General features: G+C 46.3%; 1 protein-coding gene across 1 annotated transcript; it reads left to right on the top strand.

Moving 5' to 3' along the window:
* Positions 1-109: 109 nt before the first annotated feature.
* nhlrc2 (NHL repeat containing 2) lies at positions 110-21,042 on the top strand. The gene is made up of 12 exons (XM_056576805.1): positions 110-312; positions 780-932; positions 7,846-7,895; positions 8,836-9,256; positions 10,040-10,161; positions 10,530-10,659; positions 13,000-13,093; positions 14,999-15,230; positions 16,774-16,896; positions 17,071-17,280; positions 19,096-19,321; positions 20,686-21,042. The coding sequence occupies exons 1-12, from the start codon at positions 150-152 to the stop codon at positions 20,970-20,972; spliced, it is 2,211 nt and encodes a 736-aa protein (XP_056432780.1). The 5' UTR covers positions 110-149; the 3' UTR covers positions 20,973-21,042.
* Positions 21,043-21,707: the final 665 nt, after the last annotated feature.

The raw sequence follows: 21,707 nt of genomic DNA, 5'->3' as shown, positions 1-21,707 counted from the left end.
AAATAATCACGCTTTTAAATCTAGATTTTTTTCTATTTTGTTCTTTGTCCTGCGTAATATTTAATCGGATATTCTTATTTTAGCGAAATCACATAGGTGAATCACTGTGATGTCTCTACCCGCCCTGCTCCTCTTCTGGTAGTGAGACGATGGCGTCCCAGAGCAGTCTGTCTGATCTGTTTCCTCTCCAGACCCAGCTCGACACCGCCCTGACGGAGGCCACAACTCAAACAGAGAAAGAAAAGATCGTCTGTGAATATCTGAATAAGTTAGAAGAGAGTGGAGATCTGAAGATATCCGATTTCCAGCCAGGTAGGAGACCACAACAAGACCGCTGGCTACTCACATCAACAGTGCTGCTCATGGGTGACAGTAAACATATAGGCTAGTGGACTCTGGATCACAGTGGACTTCATCAACTTATTTAAATGTAAACAATATATAAAATAATATAGACCTTTTATATTATAGTGATTCCTGTGTGCATACTTTGTGTTCAAAGTTTCGTTCGATTGGTCAACTTTATCAACAGTGTGGATTGCCCCACTGTCATGAAGCTTCGAACCAGCATAACCAAAGATTTGGGTTTTGGGTTAATTTTTGATTGCAGCATATATCCGTAGCTTTCACATATAAAAAAACCTCTTGTTGTGTTTGTCCCGACATAAAAAATACATGTTTATGTTCCAGCACATCAGTCACTATCTTCGTTGGGTAAATAAAATGCACCAATGCATCAAAAATATGCTAATCCCCCCCCCCTACCCCTCTCTCTGCAGGCCTGGAATGGTTGAACACAGAGGGGCCGCTTTCTTTGGAGAAGGAGCTGTCCGGGAAGGTGGTGGTCCTGGACTTCTTCACGTACTGCTGCATCAACTGCATGCACATCCTGCCTGACCTGCACCGCCTGGAGAACACTCACTCTGTCACGGGTAGGTCGGGGTTAACTTCATCACCACTTGGCCTATTTCAGATTATATTCCTGAAACTAACATACCCAAAGTTAGAGTATATCTCCACAACTGCAAAGGCTTTAATATGTTATCTTGGTACAAAAAGGAATATAGATTGTTGTGCAAGTGAAATATCCAATGAGGTGGTTAGAGTGAATAATGTGACAACACAGCATGAGTGGAAGATTGTATTTCGCCGGAAATAAATATCGTGTTTCAGATTGAATTCCACCTAGTGAACAATCAGTTGTAAGCCCTATAGTGCTATGGGGCCATAGCACAACATCTGATGAGTACCTGGGTCAATATTTGATGCCAATAAAGTGAGGTAGAGCAAAGATGGAGAGGTTTAAGTAGAGGTAGGTTTAGGCAAAATCTTGAATTATATCAATGAATCCAATGCAATAATTGACAATATAAACTTTGAGGCACGAACAGGTAGATACCTTGAAAACCCATTGTACAATTTTGAAACTTGACCCCTTTATTGAAAAGTCAGGGCGATTAGAATAGAATGACTTCAAGCCGAACAATCGCAATTGCAGCATTTGGCCACCAGATGTCTCATTGAAGGCAATTTTTCCTCTGAAACGGCCTCCTCTATGCAATTATTATAAACACCATGTTCAGTTGCAAAATATTGCACGATCCTGGATTGTCTGTGCAGGTGGTTTATGCGATCAAACACAACTTTGATGACAAAAAGTATTTTGTTGAGCTAACAATGGTTATGCTCCGCCTTACATCAGTGATCTGATCCAGCCTTACACCCCAACTCGGGCTCTGAGGTCTGTGGATCAGAATCTGTTGACGTTGCCACACACTCGTTTCCGGACCAGAGGAGACAGATCCTTCCAGGCTGTTGCTCCCAGGCTCTGGAACGATCTTCCGCTCTCTCTGCGTTCGATGGAGTCTGTTGACTCCTTCAAAAAGCAACTAAAGACCTATTTGTTTGCTCATGCTTTTGCTTAGCTGTCTTGGGGCTGCTATGTTTGTCACCTAGTTGTCTTGGCCTTTTAAACTTAAATTTGTATGTACTTCTTAACTGTGTATTGTTATTGTTTTTGTTTTAACTGTGAAGCGCTTTGTGACCCTGGTCTGTGAAAGGCGCTGTACAAATAAAGCTTACTTACTTACTTACTTACTCATGATATACCAACAGTTGAGAATCTATCTGCTTCCTCATGTGTTTATATGCCTTAAGATTTTTTTGCAAATGGGTGAGAGGAGCTTTACCCAAATTTGGACCAATTTGGAATAAAAAGGTTGAACAACCCAACAGGATTGTACTTTAAGTTCAGCTAAACGCACACTTTCTTTAGTCCCAAATATTTTAGACAACCTTTTCTTGGAATCATGTTCTCTTATAATTAATAAATAAATACATTTTATAAATGTATTTCTGAAAACTCAAACATTGTTTTGTCAATCATACCGGTATACCTGCACGGTAGTTATGTGTCCATAACTACCTGTACCAACCACTAAATTGGCCAACCTTGGCTCCATTGTTCGTCCATTGGTTGCTTCGTGTCAGGTGACGCTTCACTGTTGGCTGTTACTGTGCAGGGGTTTTGCGTTTGATATCATCGAGGGCACTCTGTTCTATAAAGCATCACTGGAATGTGTGTTCACACGAGCATATGCACCCAGTGACCCAGAGGGCTGAGAACAGCAGCCGGCGTCTCCTCCAGGCCCCCTGAGGAACTCTTTACCTCTGCTGCAAAGTGAACCCGCTAGCATACATTGAATCTCTCATTAGGTCCACTTTGTAACCCTGCACCCTCCCATGGTTATTATAATACCTCGTTAACTCAAAGCACACTCTGGCGGTTTGATTGAAAGTGATAGTGGTATGGTTTTGTAACGAGTTCATCGTGTCTCCATAGTACTGAACTCACCTCCTGTAATGTCGTTCATTCTGCAAGATATTGACGGTATAATCAACAGGCAATGAATATTAAAGAAAAACATGAAGTACCCAATAGACCATAAACTAAACAAATGTACTGTTTCATTTGTATTCAAAATGCAGATAATAGCACACACAGCCAGTTACGCACAATGAAACGATCGCATAAATACGCTGACAAATTCAAGTCTACAATTGTATACGATGTTTGAATACAACCATATTGCATCAACAATAAATAAAGCATTGAGCATCGTATTGTAATCCCGTAACCTGGCGAAGGACTTGGCGAATGCCACTATCCGTAATCTCTTTGAAAGGGGCCGCTGACGCAACATCATAGCTCTGTCTTCTTTCCAGTCGCCACACACACACACACACACACACACACACACACACACACACACGTACGCCCCAGCCAGCATGCTTACACTAGATGACACCTACACGAGACACTGACACACCACAAACACTGGCTAACACACTTACACATAAAGACAGACACACCATTTCCACACACCAACCAACATGCTCCTGCTGATACACTTAAAGATCAAGACATACACACCATTTAAACACAAAGAATCGTACAGGCCTCATGTACACTAAGACCCTTACACACCATAGACATTTTCACACTATCATACCCATACAACATACACTACATCCAATGCACATACACACCCACAGCAAAATATACGCAGAACACACTGTAAGGACACGAAAGCAGCTTGCAGGCGCAGCAACACTAAACATTATCTAGCCTTATCTTTGGCACAACTGCCGGTACATTCTGTTTGCTGCTGTGCCCAATGAGGTGTGAGAGCCATGGTCACCCCATCCCAACCCACCACCCTGCCCTCATCTCCCTACCCCAGCATCCTCCCAATCTGTGCTGGTACCAAGCCTGCTGGCTGGGTTTTACAGGAAGCAAATAGTAACGCAGTATGGCGGTGTTGGCACTTTCTTTCTGACGGCGTCAGTGTTGCCTAGCGCTATTTCGGATTTACTCAAATAAGTGACGTGAATCCTCTATTCATGATTTTGTCTGTGGTACTTGCTGCACAAAGAGGATGTTAGGTTGGAGAATAATATAATAATAAGTCCCTTATAACCTCAGCACTTTTGTTACCTACATATATCTATTTGTGTATCTGTGTACCATATCGATTTGACTATGCTTGTGTAGTAATAATAGAGTGGATTTTTAAGTTAAAATGAAAATTGAACCCTCCCTAAAGTTGTATATTTCAAAAGCATGACAATGGCAAACACACTCTTGCTAAAGTCTGTACCCAACTTGTAAGTCTGACAGCAGGAACAATAGCAGTGGGTAATCAGCTCAGCTTTTACTGGCCTAAGTCATACAGATTCATACACTAACACAGTCTTTCCCAAAGACTGGGTCGCGACCCACATGTGGGTTGCGGGATATCTGAATTGGGTATAATAAATGTATTTTTTTTTTATAACAAAATATATATATATTTTTTTTTTTTTACACATTAACATTTGAAAAAACTTTCAACAAGAAGCATGTTTTTTGATAGTACTGAATGTTTGTATTGTTCTGATAATTTTACCTTTAACATTGAATCTAGTTGAAAGGCTAATGTACATTGTTTTTGTTTTACTGATGAGAGGAAATAAAAACAATGAGATAGCCAAAACAAGGAGATGTTAACTCCGCCTAAACGCATTTCTTTGGTCTCATTTATAAAGTATTTAATACTTGTTTTATGTTTTCAATAGCAAGTGCATCAAATTAAGTTGTGATTCATCTCTTCGAAATGGCTGGTCTAATATGGAACCAAAGGATTTTGAAAATAAAAAGCCATTGAATTCTAAGCACTGAATATTTGCACTGGATTTTTTGTCTATGAATTTAACTCTTCAAATGTTCAATAAATCCTATTCAGCTTTATTTTTCAATGTTAAAAATTCAAAATCAAATATTCAACGTTAAAAAATTCAACGTAAATATTTTCAACGTCCCCAAATTCAACATGCCAAATTCAGCTGCAAAATTCAATGTCGGAAAATTCAGTGTTAACATCCGGGGACCCAAGGAAGAGCAATCAATCCTAGATGCTAGATCGCGGTCAAGCAAGGAGAGCGGGAATAAGAGCGTCACTCGATTCTGCCTTCTGGATACAAACGTTAATTTTAAACAGCGTTTTACACAGTAGCCTATAATAGGAAATGCTCAAAGGTAAATCAACGTCATTGAACACTGACTAGCTTTTTATGGGGAGAGAAGCAATGGTGGTGGACCTTACTAAACGCTCATCCATTGTATCGGTTGTAAAATGCTAATCAAATCAAATCAAATGTATTTATTAAGCACATTTAATAACAAGGCGAGCGGGGGGGGATCATATGTTTTATTTATGTTTTTGTTATACTGCACACCGTTTTTAGTTTTTTTTACTGCAGTATAAAGTAAACAAACTAATGCCTGTGTGTGTGTGTGTGTGTGTGTGTGTGTGTGTGTGTGTGTGTGTGTGTGTGTGTGTGTGTGTGTGTGTGTGTGTGTGTGTGTGTGTGTGTGTGTGTGTGTGTGTGTGTGTGTGTGTGTGTGTGTGTGATTGCAGTGACTTGGGTGGATTTCATCCTCATTTCTGTATCATGTCAGTCGGTGCGGAATAGTGTTGGCTCTGCGCGCTCGTTGCGCTCTTGTTATGCCACCACAGAGGCATATCAACCGTTTTGCTCCAGCCACTTAACGTGCATTCTGTGTCACAAAAAGAATACCCCGGAGTTGAAAATATTTACATAGAATTTTTTAACGTATTTGATTTTGATTTTTTAACATTGAAAAATAAAGCTGAATATGATTGATTGAGTTAAATTCATAGGCAAAAAATCCAGACCCGTTATTTCAATACATACATATTCAGTGCTTAGAATTCAATGGCTTTTTATTTTCAAAATCCGATGGCACAGATTTACTTCCATGGTTTAAGTTCATATATAAGGGGATGCGGAATTGGCAATGAAAACGTTCAGGATTGTTAATTTATGCTCAAATTTGTTCTCCTCACGATTTTATAGATAAGGCCTATTGTGTATTGGGTCACGATGGTTTGTAATTTTAAAAAAATGGGTCCCCAGAAAAAAAGGTTGGGGAAACACTACACTAACAGACTTGTATGATTTAATAATAAAGTAATTACTTTATAGCCGTTTTCAGACATGTCCTCCGCATTCTTTTAGATAATTGGATCAGGAGGACTGTAACTATTATTATGTTATGTTGCCCACTCAGACTTGAGTTCAACCAAACAACGACGTAGGGTGATTCAATATCATTCAAGATCTTTGGTTGGATAGAGGTATAATTTAATATGGGGGATGAATTGAACAAATGAGTTGCACTCTTGGTCTGTAATTTTTGTGGCTGAGTTTCAAAGCTCTGTTTTTTGTGTAGGAGCAGCACTCGGACAGTGCAAACTCATTCTGGTATTACGTAACTCAAAATGGATGGTAAATTGAATGCATTTATATAAAGAGAAGATACACATGTCAAATAAGATAGATATTAAATAAAGAATCCATATACACAACAAGCCGTTACAATGTAAATAGAATGAAGATGTACACTTGAGAGTAGACATTATTCAAGATTCTGGTGCATTATTGAAACTAGGTAGATTAAGATGAATAAGTAGGGGGGATGGGAACAATGCATGGAACATGAAGCTCTCCTTAGTAACACCGTTGCATAAGGTTTGCCCATCAAGGGGCACTTATGTAAGGCTTGCCGCCTTCAACGGGCACACACACAGGCCCAGACACACAGTGTGATCAATCTGGCTCCTTGGGTCCATAACTAAAATCAGCCTGCTGTTTTGATAGGACTGAGGGTTTCTTCTGAAAAGCCGACTGGAGGTTTAGGGTAGCCCCTGAGGATCACAGAGCTCATTGGTGCTCTGTGCAAATCAGGGGAGGTTTGTCGAATATCTCCCCGGTTGCTTCTGTTGTGATGTCATGGATCCTGTTTTCAGAGATGAATGGGCAGTATTTGTATGGCTCTATTTCTGTCCCCATGGCCACTCAGAGAGATTTTTCATTTTCTTTTTGATATACTATCTGATTGATTTTATTTTTGTCTTCTGTGGAGAGGACAGTGGGTTAAATAAAAGAGAGGGCATCATGACATCTAGCAAAGGGTTGAGCTGGGTATCAAAACTGTTGTTGCTTGCTACAAGACATATTGAAGCCTGGGTTAGCGAACTGGCAGTTTCAGCCACTTTGCCGTTGGTTTTTTGTATTTTTATTTGCTCTCTGCACAAAAGAATTGCGAGCCTTGTATGTATTCACATTGTCCCTCGACGTTACATTTCACTCCTCTTCTGCCTCCCATTCCTTCTCCTTTTTTCCTCCTTCTCTTCCTACACCCCCTTTTCTCCATCGTCTCCTTTCTCTTCATCCTTCTTCTCCTTCCACCCCCTCCTCTTCCTTTTTGAAGTTACCATTTTACAGTCACATGAACTGTTATCATGTTGTCCTTTTACCTTCCAGTGTGGGGAAATCTACCAGACAAGCGATTGTTTATTACCCAGGCTTTTTTTTACCTGCCAAAGGGTCAAATGTAATAGTCAATGTAAAAATACAAATAATGGTATGAATTATATGCATGTTTCCTCCGAAGAAAGATTTATTTTGGTATTTTTTGATTAACAAAGATAAAGAGCAGACGTTGATTTGTTACTATACGTTTGTTATTAAAGTATAAATTTGTTCACTTTCCAGTACCACAGTTGTGGCCTCAGGCTGAGTTCCAATATTTCTTTATCAGATAATTGTTTGAACAGGGAGGGAATATATACTCATGTGTTGTCAAAGTGGGCAGTTGAACTTTGAGCATTTTTTTATCAAACTTTTAAATCACTCTGCTAACGTTTGTTTATCCTGCTTGTCTCCCCATCCATCCACTGCTTTGTCCTATCGTCCATACACTGGGATATCCACCTCTAGATGGGCTGGTTATTGTGGGTGTACACTCCGCCAAGTTCCCAAATGAAAAGGTAAGTGTCCGATTTGTCGTGAGCCATGAATGTAAAACCAGTTTCAATGATACTTTACCTAAACCCACGCTGGGTACTTGAAAATAACAGCACTATTTGAAAGCCGGCTTAGACCCTTGTTTTTTATATCTGCACAAAAAATGACATTACATTTCACTCCTCTTCTTCTTCCAATCCTTCTCCTCCTTTTTTTCCTCCTCCTCTTCCTCTTCCCCCTCTTACTTTTCAACTCCTTCACCTCCGCCTTCATCCTGACTCTTTCTCCATTTCCTTTCTCCTGCTACTCGTCCTTCTCCCCCTCCTTCTTTTCAACTCCTTCCCCTCCACCTCACCCTGCATCCTTCCTCCTCCCCCCCCTGCTCCTCCTCCTCCACCTTCTCCTCCTCCTCCTCCCCCTCCCCCTCCCCCTCCTCCTCCCCCTCCTCCTGCTCTTCCTCCTCCTCCCCCTCCACCCCCTCCTCCCCCTCCTCCCCCTCCTCCTCCTCCCCCTCCTCCTCCTCCTGCACCTCCTCCTGCACCTCCTCCTGCTCCTCCTCCTGCTCTTCCTCCTCCTCCTCCCCTCCACCCCCTCCTCTTCCTCCTCCTCCTCCTGCTCCCACTCCTCCACCTCCTCCTCCCCCTGCTTCTCCTCCTCCCCCTCCTCCTCCTCCTCCTCCTCCTCCTCCTCCCCCTCCTGCTCCTCCCCCTCCTCCACCTTCTCCTGCTCCTCCTCCCCCTCCTGCTCCTCCTCCTCCTCCTGCTCCTTCTCCCACTCCTCCTCCTCCTCCTCCTGCTCCTCCTCCTCCTCCCCCTCCTCCACCTTCTCCTGCTCCTCCTCCCCCTCCTGCTCCTTCTCCCGCTCCTCCTCCTCCTCCCCCTCCTCCTCCTCCTGCTCCTCCTCCTCCTCCTGCTCCTCCCCCTCCCCCTCTTCCTCCTCCTCCTCCTCCCCCTCCTCCTCCAGGTGCTGGACAACGTGCGCAGTGCCGTGCTGCGCTACGACATCCGCCACCCGGTGGTGAACGACGGCGAGGCGCGGCTGTGGAGCGACCTGGAGGTGACCTGCTGGCCCACCCTGGTGCTGCTGGGGCCCCGGGGGAACCTGCTCTTCTCCCTGGTGGGCGAGGGCCACCGCCAGCGGCTGCCCCTCCTGGCGGGCGCCGCCCTGCGGTACTACGGCGAGCGGGGGCTGCTGACGCCGCAGGGCGTGGGGCTGAAGCTGTACCGGGACTCCCTGCCGCCCACGCTCCTCTCCTTCCCGGGGAAGGTCGCCGTGGACGACGGCGGTGGCGACCACGACGGGAAGAGGCTGGCCATCGCCGATACCGGGCACCACCGGATCCTGGTGGTGTCGTCCACGGGGAGGCTGCTGCACACCGTGGGAGGTAGGGGGTCAGGGTCAGGGGTCAAGGGGTTGGGGTCACTCCAGACGTCCTGCTAGATGCCTAAAAACGACAGGTTCTGTCTTTTCGAGAATGTCCCAAGAAATATGTACAGTACTCAATGTACTTTTGTTCGTTTTTAATAAAGACAAAATGTAGGCTGGTTATTTATGTATAAGAAGGTATTTTATTGGTGCTCGTGTTCTTTTGGATGCTTGCCTTCCTTTTACTGCTTTTTGTTCAGTCTGATCCTGCTGTCAAATAATTCCTTTGATAGCACCTTTGTTGTACCTTTTGCATCACATATGCAACAACATATGGAGATAAGCCTAATCATAAATTCAAGTCAGTTCATGTCAAGTTAATGTTGCCACGGCATTTTCTGTTTTTGCAAACGCGATGGGCTGTGCTGCGTGTCAGCTGTGTGCATGCGGTCGCTGATTGAACGGATAATGCCCTGAAGGCTTCATAACAGCAGAGGGGCGGTTATGTACCGTGGTCATTTTTATCAATGGGAAGTGTTTTGCTGACTGCATAACTGAGCGCCTCGTGTCGCCGTGTTGCAAACCCGTTAAACTCAAAAAAAGCCCCCCTACTTAATTGTATGTTTAGATATAGATGTTCTATTGTTGACTTGACACAGTAGGAAGGCGATTCACACTGCTCTGGTTACTCTGGCCTTCCACAAAGAGGCTGCACAGTGCAGTGCTCCCCTCAGGTCATCGATGTGATTGCCACACAAATCCCGCATGCTTCAGGGTGCCGCTCACATCTGCTATGTCACAGGTCCGGGGAGCGGGAGGCGTGACGGCGACCTGTCGGAGGCGACCTTCTATGCACCGCAGGGCGTGGCCATGAGGGGCGACCTGGTGTACGTGGCAGACACCGAGAACCACCTGATCCGCAAGGTCAGCCAATCAGCAGCCTCCTGAACTCGCATTAGTGGTTCCCAACCACTGGGTCGAGAGCTTACTCTGGGACTCCTTATTTGCATATGGGGGTCCTGGAAGATTGCTGACATACAAGCTATATTTAATTATGCATTTTCATTATAAAAATAAATAGCTTTTAAGATTTATTTTAGATAACATAAGATGGTGCTTAATCACCTAACATGGCGTGTCACATTAGACCAGTAGAAGGGTAGTAGCGAGAGATGTAGCGATGTGGGAATTACTACTTCTTACTGTGAGGCTTGTGCATACCTTCTAGGGGCCGTTGATATAACAGGCAGATGACGGTGGGTTATAACAATGTGTCTGTGTGTGTGTTCTAGATTGACCTGTTGACGGGGAGAGTCACCACCATAGCTGGGGACGGCACTCAGGGAACCGACAAAGAAGGCGGAGCCATGGGACCCCAGCAGCCAATCAGCTCTCCTTGGGATGTGTGCCTGGGAACCGCGGGTAAGACGTGAAAATGTTGTTTATATTATTTATTTACTTATTCAATGATATATATAATTATATCATATCATCATATACAATTCCTATGGAATAGAGAGGAATTTTAGAGAGGGTAGCAAAGGTTTTGTGATGTTTTGGCAGGCTTTTTAATTTATTATTGTACTGTTAGTTTCAAGTGATTAGTTTGGGTAGGGTTATGAGTAGGTATAAAAAAGATAATAATAACGAGGATGTTGACATTTTCTCACTCTCATGATCCTCAATGTAAGTCAGAACATGATTCAGGCAAACTGACTAGTTAAATGTGAGCTAAACAGCACTTATGTTAACCTTGTGGTTATTATGGATTTTTCACAAAATGTATGAAAAACCTATGTTTTTTTGCCACCAGCTACAGATAGCGTATAAAATGCAGAAAATAAATACATGATTTATGTATATGATATACAAAATATGATTTGCCACAGTTGAGATCTGCCATCAATGTATGCTACATTAAAAAAAACTATGCATTATTGACCCATTCTACGTAAGAGCTTAATTTTGTCTCATCGCATGGATCATGGTGTGACTTGGAAACACAAGCGCATTAAGGGAAAACACAAAGGGCATCTTTTATTGACGGGGGACTATTATTATTTACTCAAACAGTGAATATTGTGGATAAACCACAAAAACGACAATAGCCTTACATTGGAATCCATTCAAACTTTTCAAGAACTTTCCTCTTCCAAATGTCAAGGCTAAGCAAGGCTATCCACATTCTACACTGAATGCCTGCAGTATATAATAATAATCCGCCGGCAATACCTTGGCCTTTGCATTACTGGTTTGGCTTTTGCGTTTGCGTCCTGGCTTTTGCCTTTGTCTTTCAGAGTTTTTGTTTCCCATTAATGTGCTAGTGTTTTTGGAATTTGCGAAGCCTTTTTGGATACGCTGTTTGTTCAACAACGGCTCGAGCACCGTACTTAGTCCCACAAAACAAATGGGAACCACTGATCTGATATTGAAAGGTTAAAATCATACAGTAGGAAAAAGTTGGAGCTTGCATCCAACTCCTATAAGATCACAGTCCAATCCTTCAGAAGAGCCGGTCGTCTCAAACGCAGCCTGAGACTAAGCTGACCGATATCGGTTCCCAATCTGTCGTCGTTCCCATGAATGCTAGCCGACAGTTACCGCGATCGCAATCTGCGCTTAAAGACCAATTAGTGGGTTTTTTTTAATGAATTTTTCTTTTTTGTTTAAAGGGAGTCTTAGACGTATGAACTGAAAGTGGCTCATGTGGTCTTCAAAGCTCCAAAAAGGGATTAAAAGACAAAAGGATTAATTTTTTCACTCGCTAACTTCTTTTTCACTCGTCCATTTAGCTTTGGGAAAGAGGCAAGGAGCCGTCAGAATTATAAGGAGCCCACTCTCCTCAGGATCTCTTGGTCATGTCGTATGAAAGTAATTATTAATCTTATATTGCAATCTCCTGCTCCTGATTTAACCTCAAAGGAAGCAGAACGGCTGATATTAAGCTTTTATTATTTTGACCCAGGGCAAGTCCCTTTTTTTCCTTATATTTTAATGTTCCGGAGCCTTATCAGTCTGTTGTTACTCAGCAGTATTGGGGGGGGGGGGGGGGGAGCCGTGACTGTTTTCTTTATCAGTCTGTTAAAAGCTTGTGTAAGACTTGGTATCAACAAACGCTGTCTCTGTTCACTGTGTTCGTCACTGCGGTCATCTGCTCCCTCTCACTCTCTCTCGCTCTCGCTCTCTTTCTCTTCCTTTGTTTCATATTGCGATGAACAAAACAAAAACAGATGCCTCATTGCTTAAGTGTAACGTTTATTTGTGTTGACCTTGATCGTCGTAGATGTCTTACTTTAGCTTCAAATGTGTGTACGGGTTTTGAACCATCAAATCAATCGATCCCAGGCGCTGCATGCGGTGTGTGAGGTCTCACTACTGCCAGTGCGGCACTCTTCCCCATCGGAGACCCTTTTGCGGAAGTGACTCATGATGTTCTATCCGGGATATTACCGCACGGTATCTTGGCATTGACGACTTATGTGTCTGAAGTCATTCATCGGCTTGTTTGAATCCAGTCAGTCTGAATGGATGACATAACAACTTCAATCCACCTTCAGCATGGACTCACTGTGTGTGTGTGTGTTCGTGTGTGTGTGTGTGTGTGTGTGTGTGTGTGTGTGTGTGTGTTCGTGTGTGTGTGTGTGTGTGTGTGTGTGTTCGTGTGTGTGTGTGTGTGTGTTCGTGTGTGTGTGTGTGTGTGTTATTTTTGTGTTTAATTTGTGTGTGTAATATTTTTGTTGTTTGTTGTGCGTGTGTGTTCAGGCGGTATGGAGTGGAACGTGCTGTGGGTTGCCATGGCAGGCTGCCACCAGATCTGGGCTCTGTTCCTGGGGGACGGAGCGCTGCCAAAGGGAAGGTGGGAGACCAGACGCTTCACACCCCATAATAACCCCGCTCAGTGCAGCTCGGCTGGGCCCTGCGTCCCTTAACCCGTTTGATTCATTATTCTCCCGTTTGATTTCTTAGGTTCACGTTGTTCTGTCCGAAGGTCCGTTATTCAGGGGGGCTTCCTGACCGCGCCCTCCTCAGTGACATTGATCTGAACGCACTTAATTGATTAAATTGAGTAGATGAATCTATCTGCTGATTGACTAATTAGTAAAAACGTCAAGCTAATTACCAGCCGCTCCAGAAACGTTGGATACAATTCATCCCTCATACGTTGTACATTATTTTTCTGTTCCAATCGAGTCGTTTGGTCAGTAGAACGATCTAATGATCACCCGTCTCCTTGGTTAATTAATTAATTGTAACGATTATAATGCAGGAAAGTCAGCTGTCAAGGCCACCACACGCAAGCACACTATGCAATGTAGTGTGATGTCAAAGTGATTGATTTGTGGAAGAAAAAAAAAAGTCAGAAGATCTTGATCCTTCTTATTACTTGAGCTATCGGGGCCCTGGATGATGACAATATGATTCGCACAGACCTTAATCCTTAAGGGGGCTTTTTTCTCTTTAGTCCCAATGGAAACACAAACACATGTTTTGGTTCTACTGTCATCGTCGTGAGGATGCGTCGACACACGGGGAAAGAGCCTCCACGCTGTACTAGTACCCTGTATGTATACAGTGTACTGTGCAGGAGGGGGAAAGTACTAGAGAAGTAAAGGTACATTTGAGGTGATTTCGGGTCATTAAGGAGCAGGTTAGAGGGGTTAAAGCATCTTGCTCGAGGCGGCCTCAAGGTAGGTTACAGACACTGGGCTCTGAACCAAGAACCTTGTGACAGCACAGTGTCCCATCACAAATCCTACTCTGCACACTGCACTATGTTGTACTCCTACTCTAGTCTATAATGTGCTGTAATACTGTACTGTACTCTATCGCTATATGTACTATACTGTACTACAGCATATACACTAGCCGCGTTTACATGGCACATCTGATCCTCATAGATTTCTATGCGGAATAGATCTGTTCCTAATATGTGATCCGAATGTGCTGTATACATGGCAGTAACAAAAGGGTCCTTTATGTCTCTCGCGCACACCTGACACATCTCTGGACCGGCGGCGACATAACGGACGTCTTATCACTATTTGGCATTGTGAATTAGATTTTAATGAAAGCACAGCAGGAGAGAGCTTTTCTCTGCCTGCTCCTTCAATTAAGGAGGAGCACAGCACAGCTACGTCCGATCTTTATATTTACCCCCACCTCCGCCGCAAACAAGAGGAATTTGAATGCGAGTCCGCAGCCAAGACTGGTGGGAGAGAGTGGTCTCTCTAAATTGAGAAGTATTTTAAGATCAGCCTGCAAAAGTACTAGTAGTAGCCTACTCATATACGGTTATCTCGGACGAGCGCGGACACTACGATACGCGAACACGTCATTAATAAACACCAATGTCCCGTCGCTTAGCAACCGGACACGCTTACCGGACTACTAACGGAGTGGTAACAAAGACGTGAATCAGGCAATGAATCCACTTTCCTTGACAGCGGTGAAGTTCGGTGTGCATAAAAGTACCGACGGAGCTCAGTGGACCAATTGCGAACTACTGCAGCTGCTCTAAGTTAAACCCCAATCTGTTCGGAATAAGTGTATACATGTCGATTAAAACGGACTGCACCACCTCTTCTATTCGGCATAGAACTCTCTGCCAAACAGATAATTGTATTCCGAATGAGGCGTATATATGATCATTTTCTGTTCCGCATAGAAATCTATGCGGAATAGATGTGTCCATGTAAACGCGGCTAGTATAGTTGTGTACCCCCCTCAACTCTGTCTCCCCCCCCCCCCCCCCCCCCTCTAGCCCCTCCAAGGCGGGGACGTGTGTGCGCTGGGCGGGCAGCGGCAGTGAGGAGAACCGCAACAACGCGTACCCCCACAAGGCGGGCTTCGCCCAGCCCTCGGGCCTGGCGCTGGCCCCCGGGGGCCCCTGGAGCTGCCTGTTCGTGGCCGACAGCGAGAGCAGCAGCGTGCGCAGCGTGGCCCTGGGGGACGGGGCAGTGAAGGCGCTGGTCGGGGGGGAGCGGGACCCCATGGTGGGTGAGGGTTCTCTTTGGGGGGGAGGGGGACCCCATGGTGGGTGAGGGTTATATTTGGGGGGGAGGGGGACCCCAGGGTGGGTGGGTGAGAGTTCTACTAGGGGGGGGTTATGTTTATGATTCAGTCCTTTAGCTTTATGAATCCAGCGCGACGTATCAAGGGAGCACTGAGGAAGGGGAGGCCTGCAGTGGATGTGGGAGGTCTGGTGCTGCACAAAGCAACCTTTGTTTGGGTTTGTGGTCTGGTCTGGTTTGGTTTTGGTTTTATAACCGCCTCATCGGGTTTGTGATTTAGTTTTGTTACACTTAATTTTGGATCGTGGTTTGGTCATGGTTTTGTAACCGTTTGTTCGGTTTTTGGTTTTGTTACCGTTTGATCTGGGTTTTGGTTTTGAAGTGCCCGATTTGCGGGTTTAGCTTTGTGGGTTGGTTGTGGTTTGTGTTCAGGTCATGAATCCGTATCGGTTTGATTGTGATGTGGTCGTGGCGGCTGGGTCTGATTGTCAGGAATGCAGAGAGCGAGGGAGATGGAGAGAGCTCCGGCTCCATCGAGGAGATTAGAGCACAGGAGACGTGCGGGCAGTTGGACTGACTTGAAGAGAGCAGAACCTGGCAGAGAGCAGGACGCTAGGAGGCCAACTGGCGAGGTTAGGGAAACAGACCGCTGGGATAACACTGTAGGAATGAACGAGAGAAACACTCACAACAAGGCGGGCTGCCGTGGGAACGTGGCAACTCGTAGAATAACAAGACCACTGTATAACAAGCCCCTCAGCTCCACTGGAGACGGGGAGCAGTGCGGCTAATGAGCGGTTTTGTTTGTTAAATCGCCAGGGAAACGCTTCAATTGTCAATGCTAGCAAACGCTAGATTAAGCTCGTGCCTCCTATATGAGGACGTGGTTTTTTGTACGTGGATTTACAAAGAAGCGGTTTGGGACTCCCCTGGTGGAGAACCCGATGGCGATACGATTCAGCATTTTAAGCGTAAACCCAGATTTAGAAAAGACGGAAAAGTTTTCCCTGGTCCATTCCGGGCGGGGTAGGAGGGGAATTCCTGCCAAATCAATTTGCATAAGAATGGAACAATAATCAAATCTAGAAAATGTATACTATGTAAAGGAAATGCTTTATTTCATCGCCATAACAGCATTTTATATTGATTCATTATATTGTTACAAATATTATTTAATTTATTTTCTTTACGTTCTCCTCTTTCCAACTCCCTCTCCTCACTCTTCCATCCCTCCCTCTCTTTCTCCCTCTCTCCATCCCATCACTCTCCTCCCCCCCTCACTCTCCCCCCCCTCACTCTCCTCCCCCCCTCACTCCCCTCCCCCTCTCACTCTCCCCCCCCTCTCACTCTCCCCCCCCTCACTCCCCTCCCCCTCTCACTCTCCCCCCCCTCTCACTCTCCCCCCCTCACTCTCCTCCCCCCCTCACTCCCCCCCCCCCCTCACTCTCCTCCCCCCTGCCTCACTCTCCTCCCCCCTGCCTCACTCTCCTCCCCCCTCATCTCCCCCCTCCCCCCCCTCCTCCAGAACCTGTTTGCGTTCGGGGACGTGGATGGGAAGGCGGTGGACGCCAAGCTGCAGCACCCGCTGGGTGTGGCCTGGGCGCCGCAGCGCAGCCTGCTGTACGTGGCCGACTCCTACAACCACAAGGTAGCCCCGCCGCACGCTAGGAGTCGCACCCCAAGCAAAGCTTCTTCAAGCTACCAATGTGTGTGTGTGTGTGTGTGTGTGTGTGTGTGTGTGTGTGTGTGTGTGTGTGTGTGTGTGTGTGTGTGTGTGTGTGTGTGTGTGTGTGTGTGTGTGTGTGTGTGTGTGTGTGTCCAGATTAAGGTGGTGGACCCCAAGAGCCGGCAGTGCCGGACGCTGGCGGGGACCGGGCAGTGTGGGGACCAGGTGGGGCCGGCGTTCTCCGAGTCGTGCTTCAACGAGCCGGGGGGGCTGTGTGTCGGGCCGGGGGGGCGGGTGCTCTACGTCGCCGACACCAACAACCACCGCATCACCGTGCTGGACCTGGACACACACACTCTCTCCCTGGTGGGTTCCTGTGGTTCTGTGTGTGTGAGGGAATGGTTTTAAACATCTTTCCCGTAGCGCTACTCGCTCAGTACTATCCTCAGTCTGCCCAGTTGGGGTTTCTAAAAATAGACTGCAAAAGTATTTAGAATCATTCGCCTACTGCGCTTGTTTTTAGTGTTTTGTGTGTGCACTTTGTTTCTTTTTTTATTGTTTTTAGCATTTTCCGTACGTGTTGAATGTCAGTTTTCCCCAATCTCTCTGCATGTGTATTGTTTGTGTGTGATCTGTAAAATAATCCGTACAGCACTTTGGCACCAACCCTCTCATTTATAAAACATAGGATCCATATTAAAAGTGTACGTGCGCTCCAAAGCAAAAACTGGCATGCGCACAAAAGAATCCGGACTTATAAAACCCGGCCTATGCACACCTGCAGGCAATTTTCCCTTTGTAAATCACCGTCCACCTGGAACTGTGTGCACGTGGACCGGCCTCGTGGTCTGCTGCCTACACGTCCAAACCCAGCCGTTAATGGACAAGGTAAAACACCATGTTAATGTGGCTGCGTGTCCATGAGCCAGCTGATCAACGGTGCCTTGTGGAGAGCCACGTTCACCGCCCAGAGAAGGGTGTTTATGTAACCGAGGTTCTTGTGGGTGGAGGACGGAAAGCAAATGTTGTTTGCTGGCCACGGCGGTGTGGTCCCAAACAAAAGAAAAAGGCAGCGGGCGTGGGGGGGGGGGGGGCCCAGCACCACCACCGCTCAGCCCAGCTGCTGCTGGGCTGAGCGGTGTGCCCGCGACAGACAGCCCAGGCGGCTTCACTGCAGCGACCACAAAGGGCTATATTATATGTCCAGTCACTCACTCATCTTCAAGCGCTTATCTGGGGTCGGGGGTCAGCAGACCTAGCAGGGGGCACCAGGGCTCCAGGGCTCTGAGAAGGATGTTAGCGCTATTTTGTGGATTGCTTTGGAGCTATTTGATGCTCATAATCAAAGTAATGCTTGGCTTCTACAAAGGATGTCAATCTCTGCACTCCTGGGATGGGGAGAATGATGTTAGGATAGTGCTGAGGAAATATGGAACCGACTGTGGGTTAAGATTCAAGCTTAGGTTTCGGCCAAAGCAGTGTCTTCACCAAGGTGCTGAGTAGCTATGGCTCAGTAAACGCGCACGTACAAATAACGCTGATTGTTATAATGACGTGGATCTAAAATTTCCATTTGATATTGAGTTGAATTAAATGTGGATGAGGCGACATTATACAAGGACATGTCATCCATTAACACACGCACACGCACACGCACACACACAGACACACACACACACACACACACACACACACACACACACACACACACACACACACACACACACACACACACACACACACACACACACACACACACTTTAACACTATGTAAAGTGCTTTGGATACCTAGTGAAGTGCTATAGAAATCCAATAAATGATACGTGATTTTGAGTTAATTATACTAACTGGCTTTCAATTTACCACCTCACCATCTGCATCTCCAATGTGTATGTACGCCTGTGTCAGAGTCAACGTACAGGAGACCACGTTCAAGATTGTTTTTATACATAACACATTTTGCATGGGAAGTGGCCATCGCCTCTTTCAGGCACGTTTTGTGTGCAAGCAACCGTTATAAATAAGACCCTGTTTCTTTTTTCATGGCGCTTTATAAATAAAGTTCGCTTGAAACTTGAAGCATCCAATCAAAGCCCTCCTGGTGCTCATGCCCCGCCCTTATAAGCTGTAGATGCATCATAACCTGCTCCCCGTCCTAACCCTCCATCCCCTCCTCCCCAGTTCCCCATCTCCCTTCCCGACGTCACCGACTCGGGGCCCCCGCGTGCCCAGCCCGGAGCGCCGAGCACCAGAGCCCCCACGCTGCCCAAATCGGCCCCCCACATCAAGCTGGCCCCGGTGGAGGTGGCCCTGGGGCAGAGGCTCAGCCTGGAGCTCAGCCTGGAGCTACCGGAGGGGGCCAAGCCCACCGAGGACGCCCCCAGCTTCTGGAGGCTGTCTGCTGAAGGTGAGTCCGGGACCCCACCTCAGGGAGAAGGAAGGGGGCTGGCTTCTCGGTGGATTCTAGATTGCGTGTAAATTCAGAATGGTATAAAAATGCAACTTTTGGTTTGGAATCAAGCTTAATGTATTGAGTAATGCATCAACTCTGATAGTAAAGTGGATCACCATCGTTGGTTAAAGTTGTATGCTTTAAAGACACAGGGTATTCTAAGGTACCAAACTTCCAAAGAGATACAGATAAGTAATTAACCCTCCATTGTTTTGGAGGTGACTGTCGGTGAACAATGACGTGGAAAAGCAGCTCCAACATCGTTTCACCTTCACACTAGACAGACGCATTGCATGCAGCCTGATACTCAGCCAAATGAAAAGCCCCTTTCACCCTCCGGATCTTGGCGAAGATTTACTAGCAGAAGGACGATTCAATAAATGACCATAAATAAATACATAACCAAAGGGCTTTAGTGTTTTAATGTCCTTATGACATGTGACGCTACACACGCTAGCCTAACGTTAGCCTCATAACTACGTCACCCTGGGGGTTAATTTCTTATTGGACCAGATTTTGAGAACGCAATACATATTTTCTCTTTTAGTTTATATCATAAACATTTATATTACCCCAAATAGAGAGTCAGGGCACATGAAGCCAGATATCAAACCAATCGCTGAATCAAACTTTTTGACACGAGTGTTAATGTTTGGGGGACTGTACTTGCATCTCGTGGAAATGAGTTGGAACCGACGAACTTGTCCTCTGTCTGCGCGGGCGGAGCACAAGGTCAGCTGCAATCCTGCTCCATCTGAAAAGGGCAAAATCAATGGAAATGGATTTTGCTGCTAACTTCCCCCAAACATCCATCCACCAAGAAGGCCAACCCTGGAAGTTGTTCTTTCCCCAACACCTGCAGCATTCTGTATTCCACTCTGAACAGGCCTTCAGTTTCGAGGTGTGAGGGCAGGGCCGAACACAGGTGTGTCTCATGATGTTTACCACAGAGCTGCATGGATATCAGGGGTCCTGGTTAACGGGATGAGCTTCCCCTGGGATATCAGGGGTCCTGGTTAACGGGATGAGCTTCCCTGTGTTCACCCGACCGTCACACATCTGTGATGAAGGCCTGTTCAATGAGTCAGACTGTACAGGACGACAGTCGCATCCCATCCCAATGGTTTAAAGAGGATTAGGAGGATTAGTCAGAATTATGACTTTTTTACATTCAGAATTCTGAGTTTAATCTCAGAATTCTGAGTTTAATCTCAGAATTCTTAGTTTAAACTCAGAACCCTAAATAAATTCACTTGTGGGCCTAATCCCCTTCAATACATTGGTGGCGAGGGTGCTCATCCGGTTGCCCCGTCTCCTAGGTAACGAGTGGCTGCTGGAGGGCCAGTCCCTGGGCGGCGCCATCGTGGACGTGGCGGCCCCCGTGTCGGTGTCCCCGCGGCTGCCCCGCGCCCCCCCGCCGGGGGTGGACCCCGACCTCACCCCCTCCCTCACCCTCAGTGTGTGGGTGTACTTCTGCGTGGCGGCGGGCGGCGCCTGCATGATGAAGGCCGCCTCCTTCTGCCAGCCGCTACACCTCCTCCCCGCCCGGCCCGGGGAGGGGGAGGGGGAGGCGGTCACCGTGGCGATGACGCACGCCTTGTTGTAAAAGGTTCTCGCTTTGTGTCCCGCTATCTCTGTCCCTGACTTTGTCTCGCTCTCTCTGTCTCTCTCTCCCTCTCTCCCTCTCCCTCTCCCTCTCCCTCTCTCTCTCTCTGCCTCTCGCACTCTGCCTCTCTCTCTCTCTTTCTCTCCCTCTCTCTCTCTTTCTCTCCCTCTCGCACTCTGACTCTCTCTCTCTCTCTCTCTCTCTCTCTCTCTCTCTCTCTCTCTCTCTCTCTCTCTCTCTCTCTCTCTCTCTCTCTCTCTCTCTCTCTCTCTCTCTCTCTCTCTCTCTGGCTCTCTCTCTCTCTCTCTCTCTCTCTCTCTCTGTCTCTCTCGCTCTGACTCTGTCTCTCTCTCTCTCCCTCTCCCTCTCCCTCTCTCTCTCTCTCTCTCTCTCTCCCTCTCTCTCTCTCTCTGACTCTCCCTCTCTCCCTCTCTCTCTCTCTCTGACTGTCTCTCGCGCTTTCTCTCTCTCTCTGACTGTGTCTCTCTCTCTCTCATTTTCTCACCCTGACTCTCTCTCTCCGTCTGGTCTTGCCTGTTGATATTTCCTGATATCATTGTTTTTCTGTCCGTCTCTCTCCAGAATATTTATGAAGTCTGACGATAAATCTGAACGAACCCTGATAATCCGTATGACCCCTGATAATATCACCAGGAATTCTGGTGCACCATGTAATGCCAAGTCGATAGAATCTGTGTGTGTCTCTCACCCTCGTTTAACCAGCCTGATACAATT

The sequence above is a fragment of the Gadus chalcogrammus genome, chromosome 18 (genome assembly GCF_026213295.1).
Source record: "Gadus chalcogrammus isolate NIFS_2021 chromosome 18, NIFS_Gcha_1.0, whole genome shotgun sequence".
Lineage (NCBI taxonomy): Eukaryota > Metazoa > Chordata > Actinopteri > Gadiformes > Gadidae > Gadus > Gadus chalcogrammus.
Note: the sequence above shows the minus strand (reverse complement) of the source record. Positions and strands in the feature narration are given on the sequence as shown.

Excerpts from the sequence above, each read along its gene's own strand:
- nhlrc2 (XM_056576805.1), top strand. The coding sequence starts at position 150 with ATGGCGTCCCAGAGCAGTCTGTCTGATCTGTTTCCTCTCCAGACCCAG. Across the intron at positions 313-779 it reads GATATCCGATTTCCAGCCAG|GCCTGGAATGGTTGAACACA; the intron begins GTAGGAGACCAC and ends CTCTCTCTGCAG. Across the intron at positions 10,162-10,529 it reads AGAACCACCTGATCCGCAAG|ATTGACCTGTTGACGGGGAG; the intron begins GTCAGCCAATCA and ends TGTGTGTTCTAG.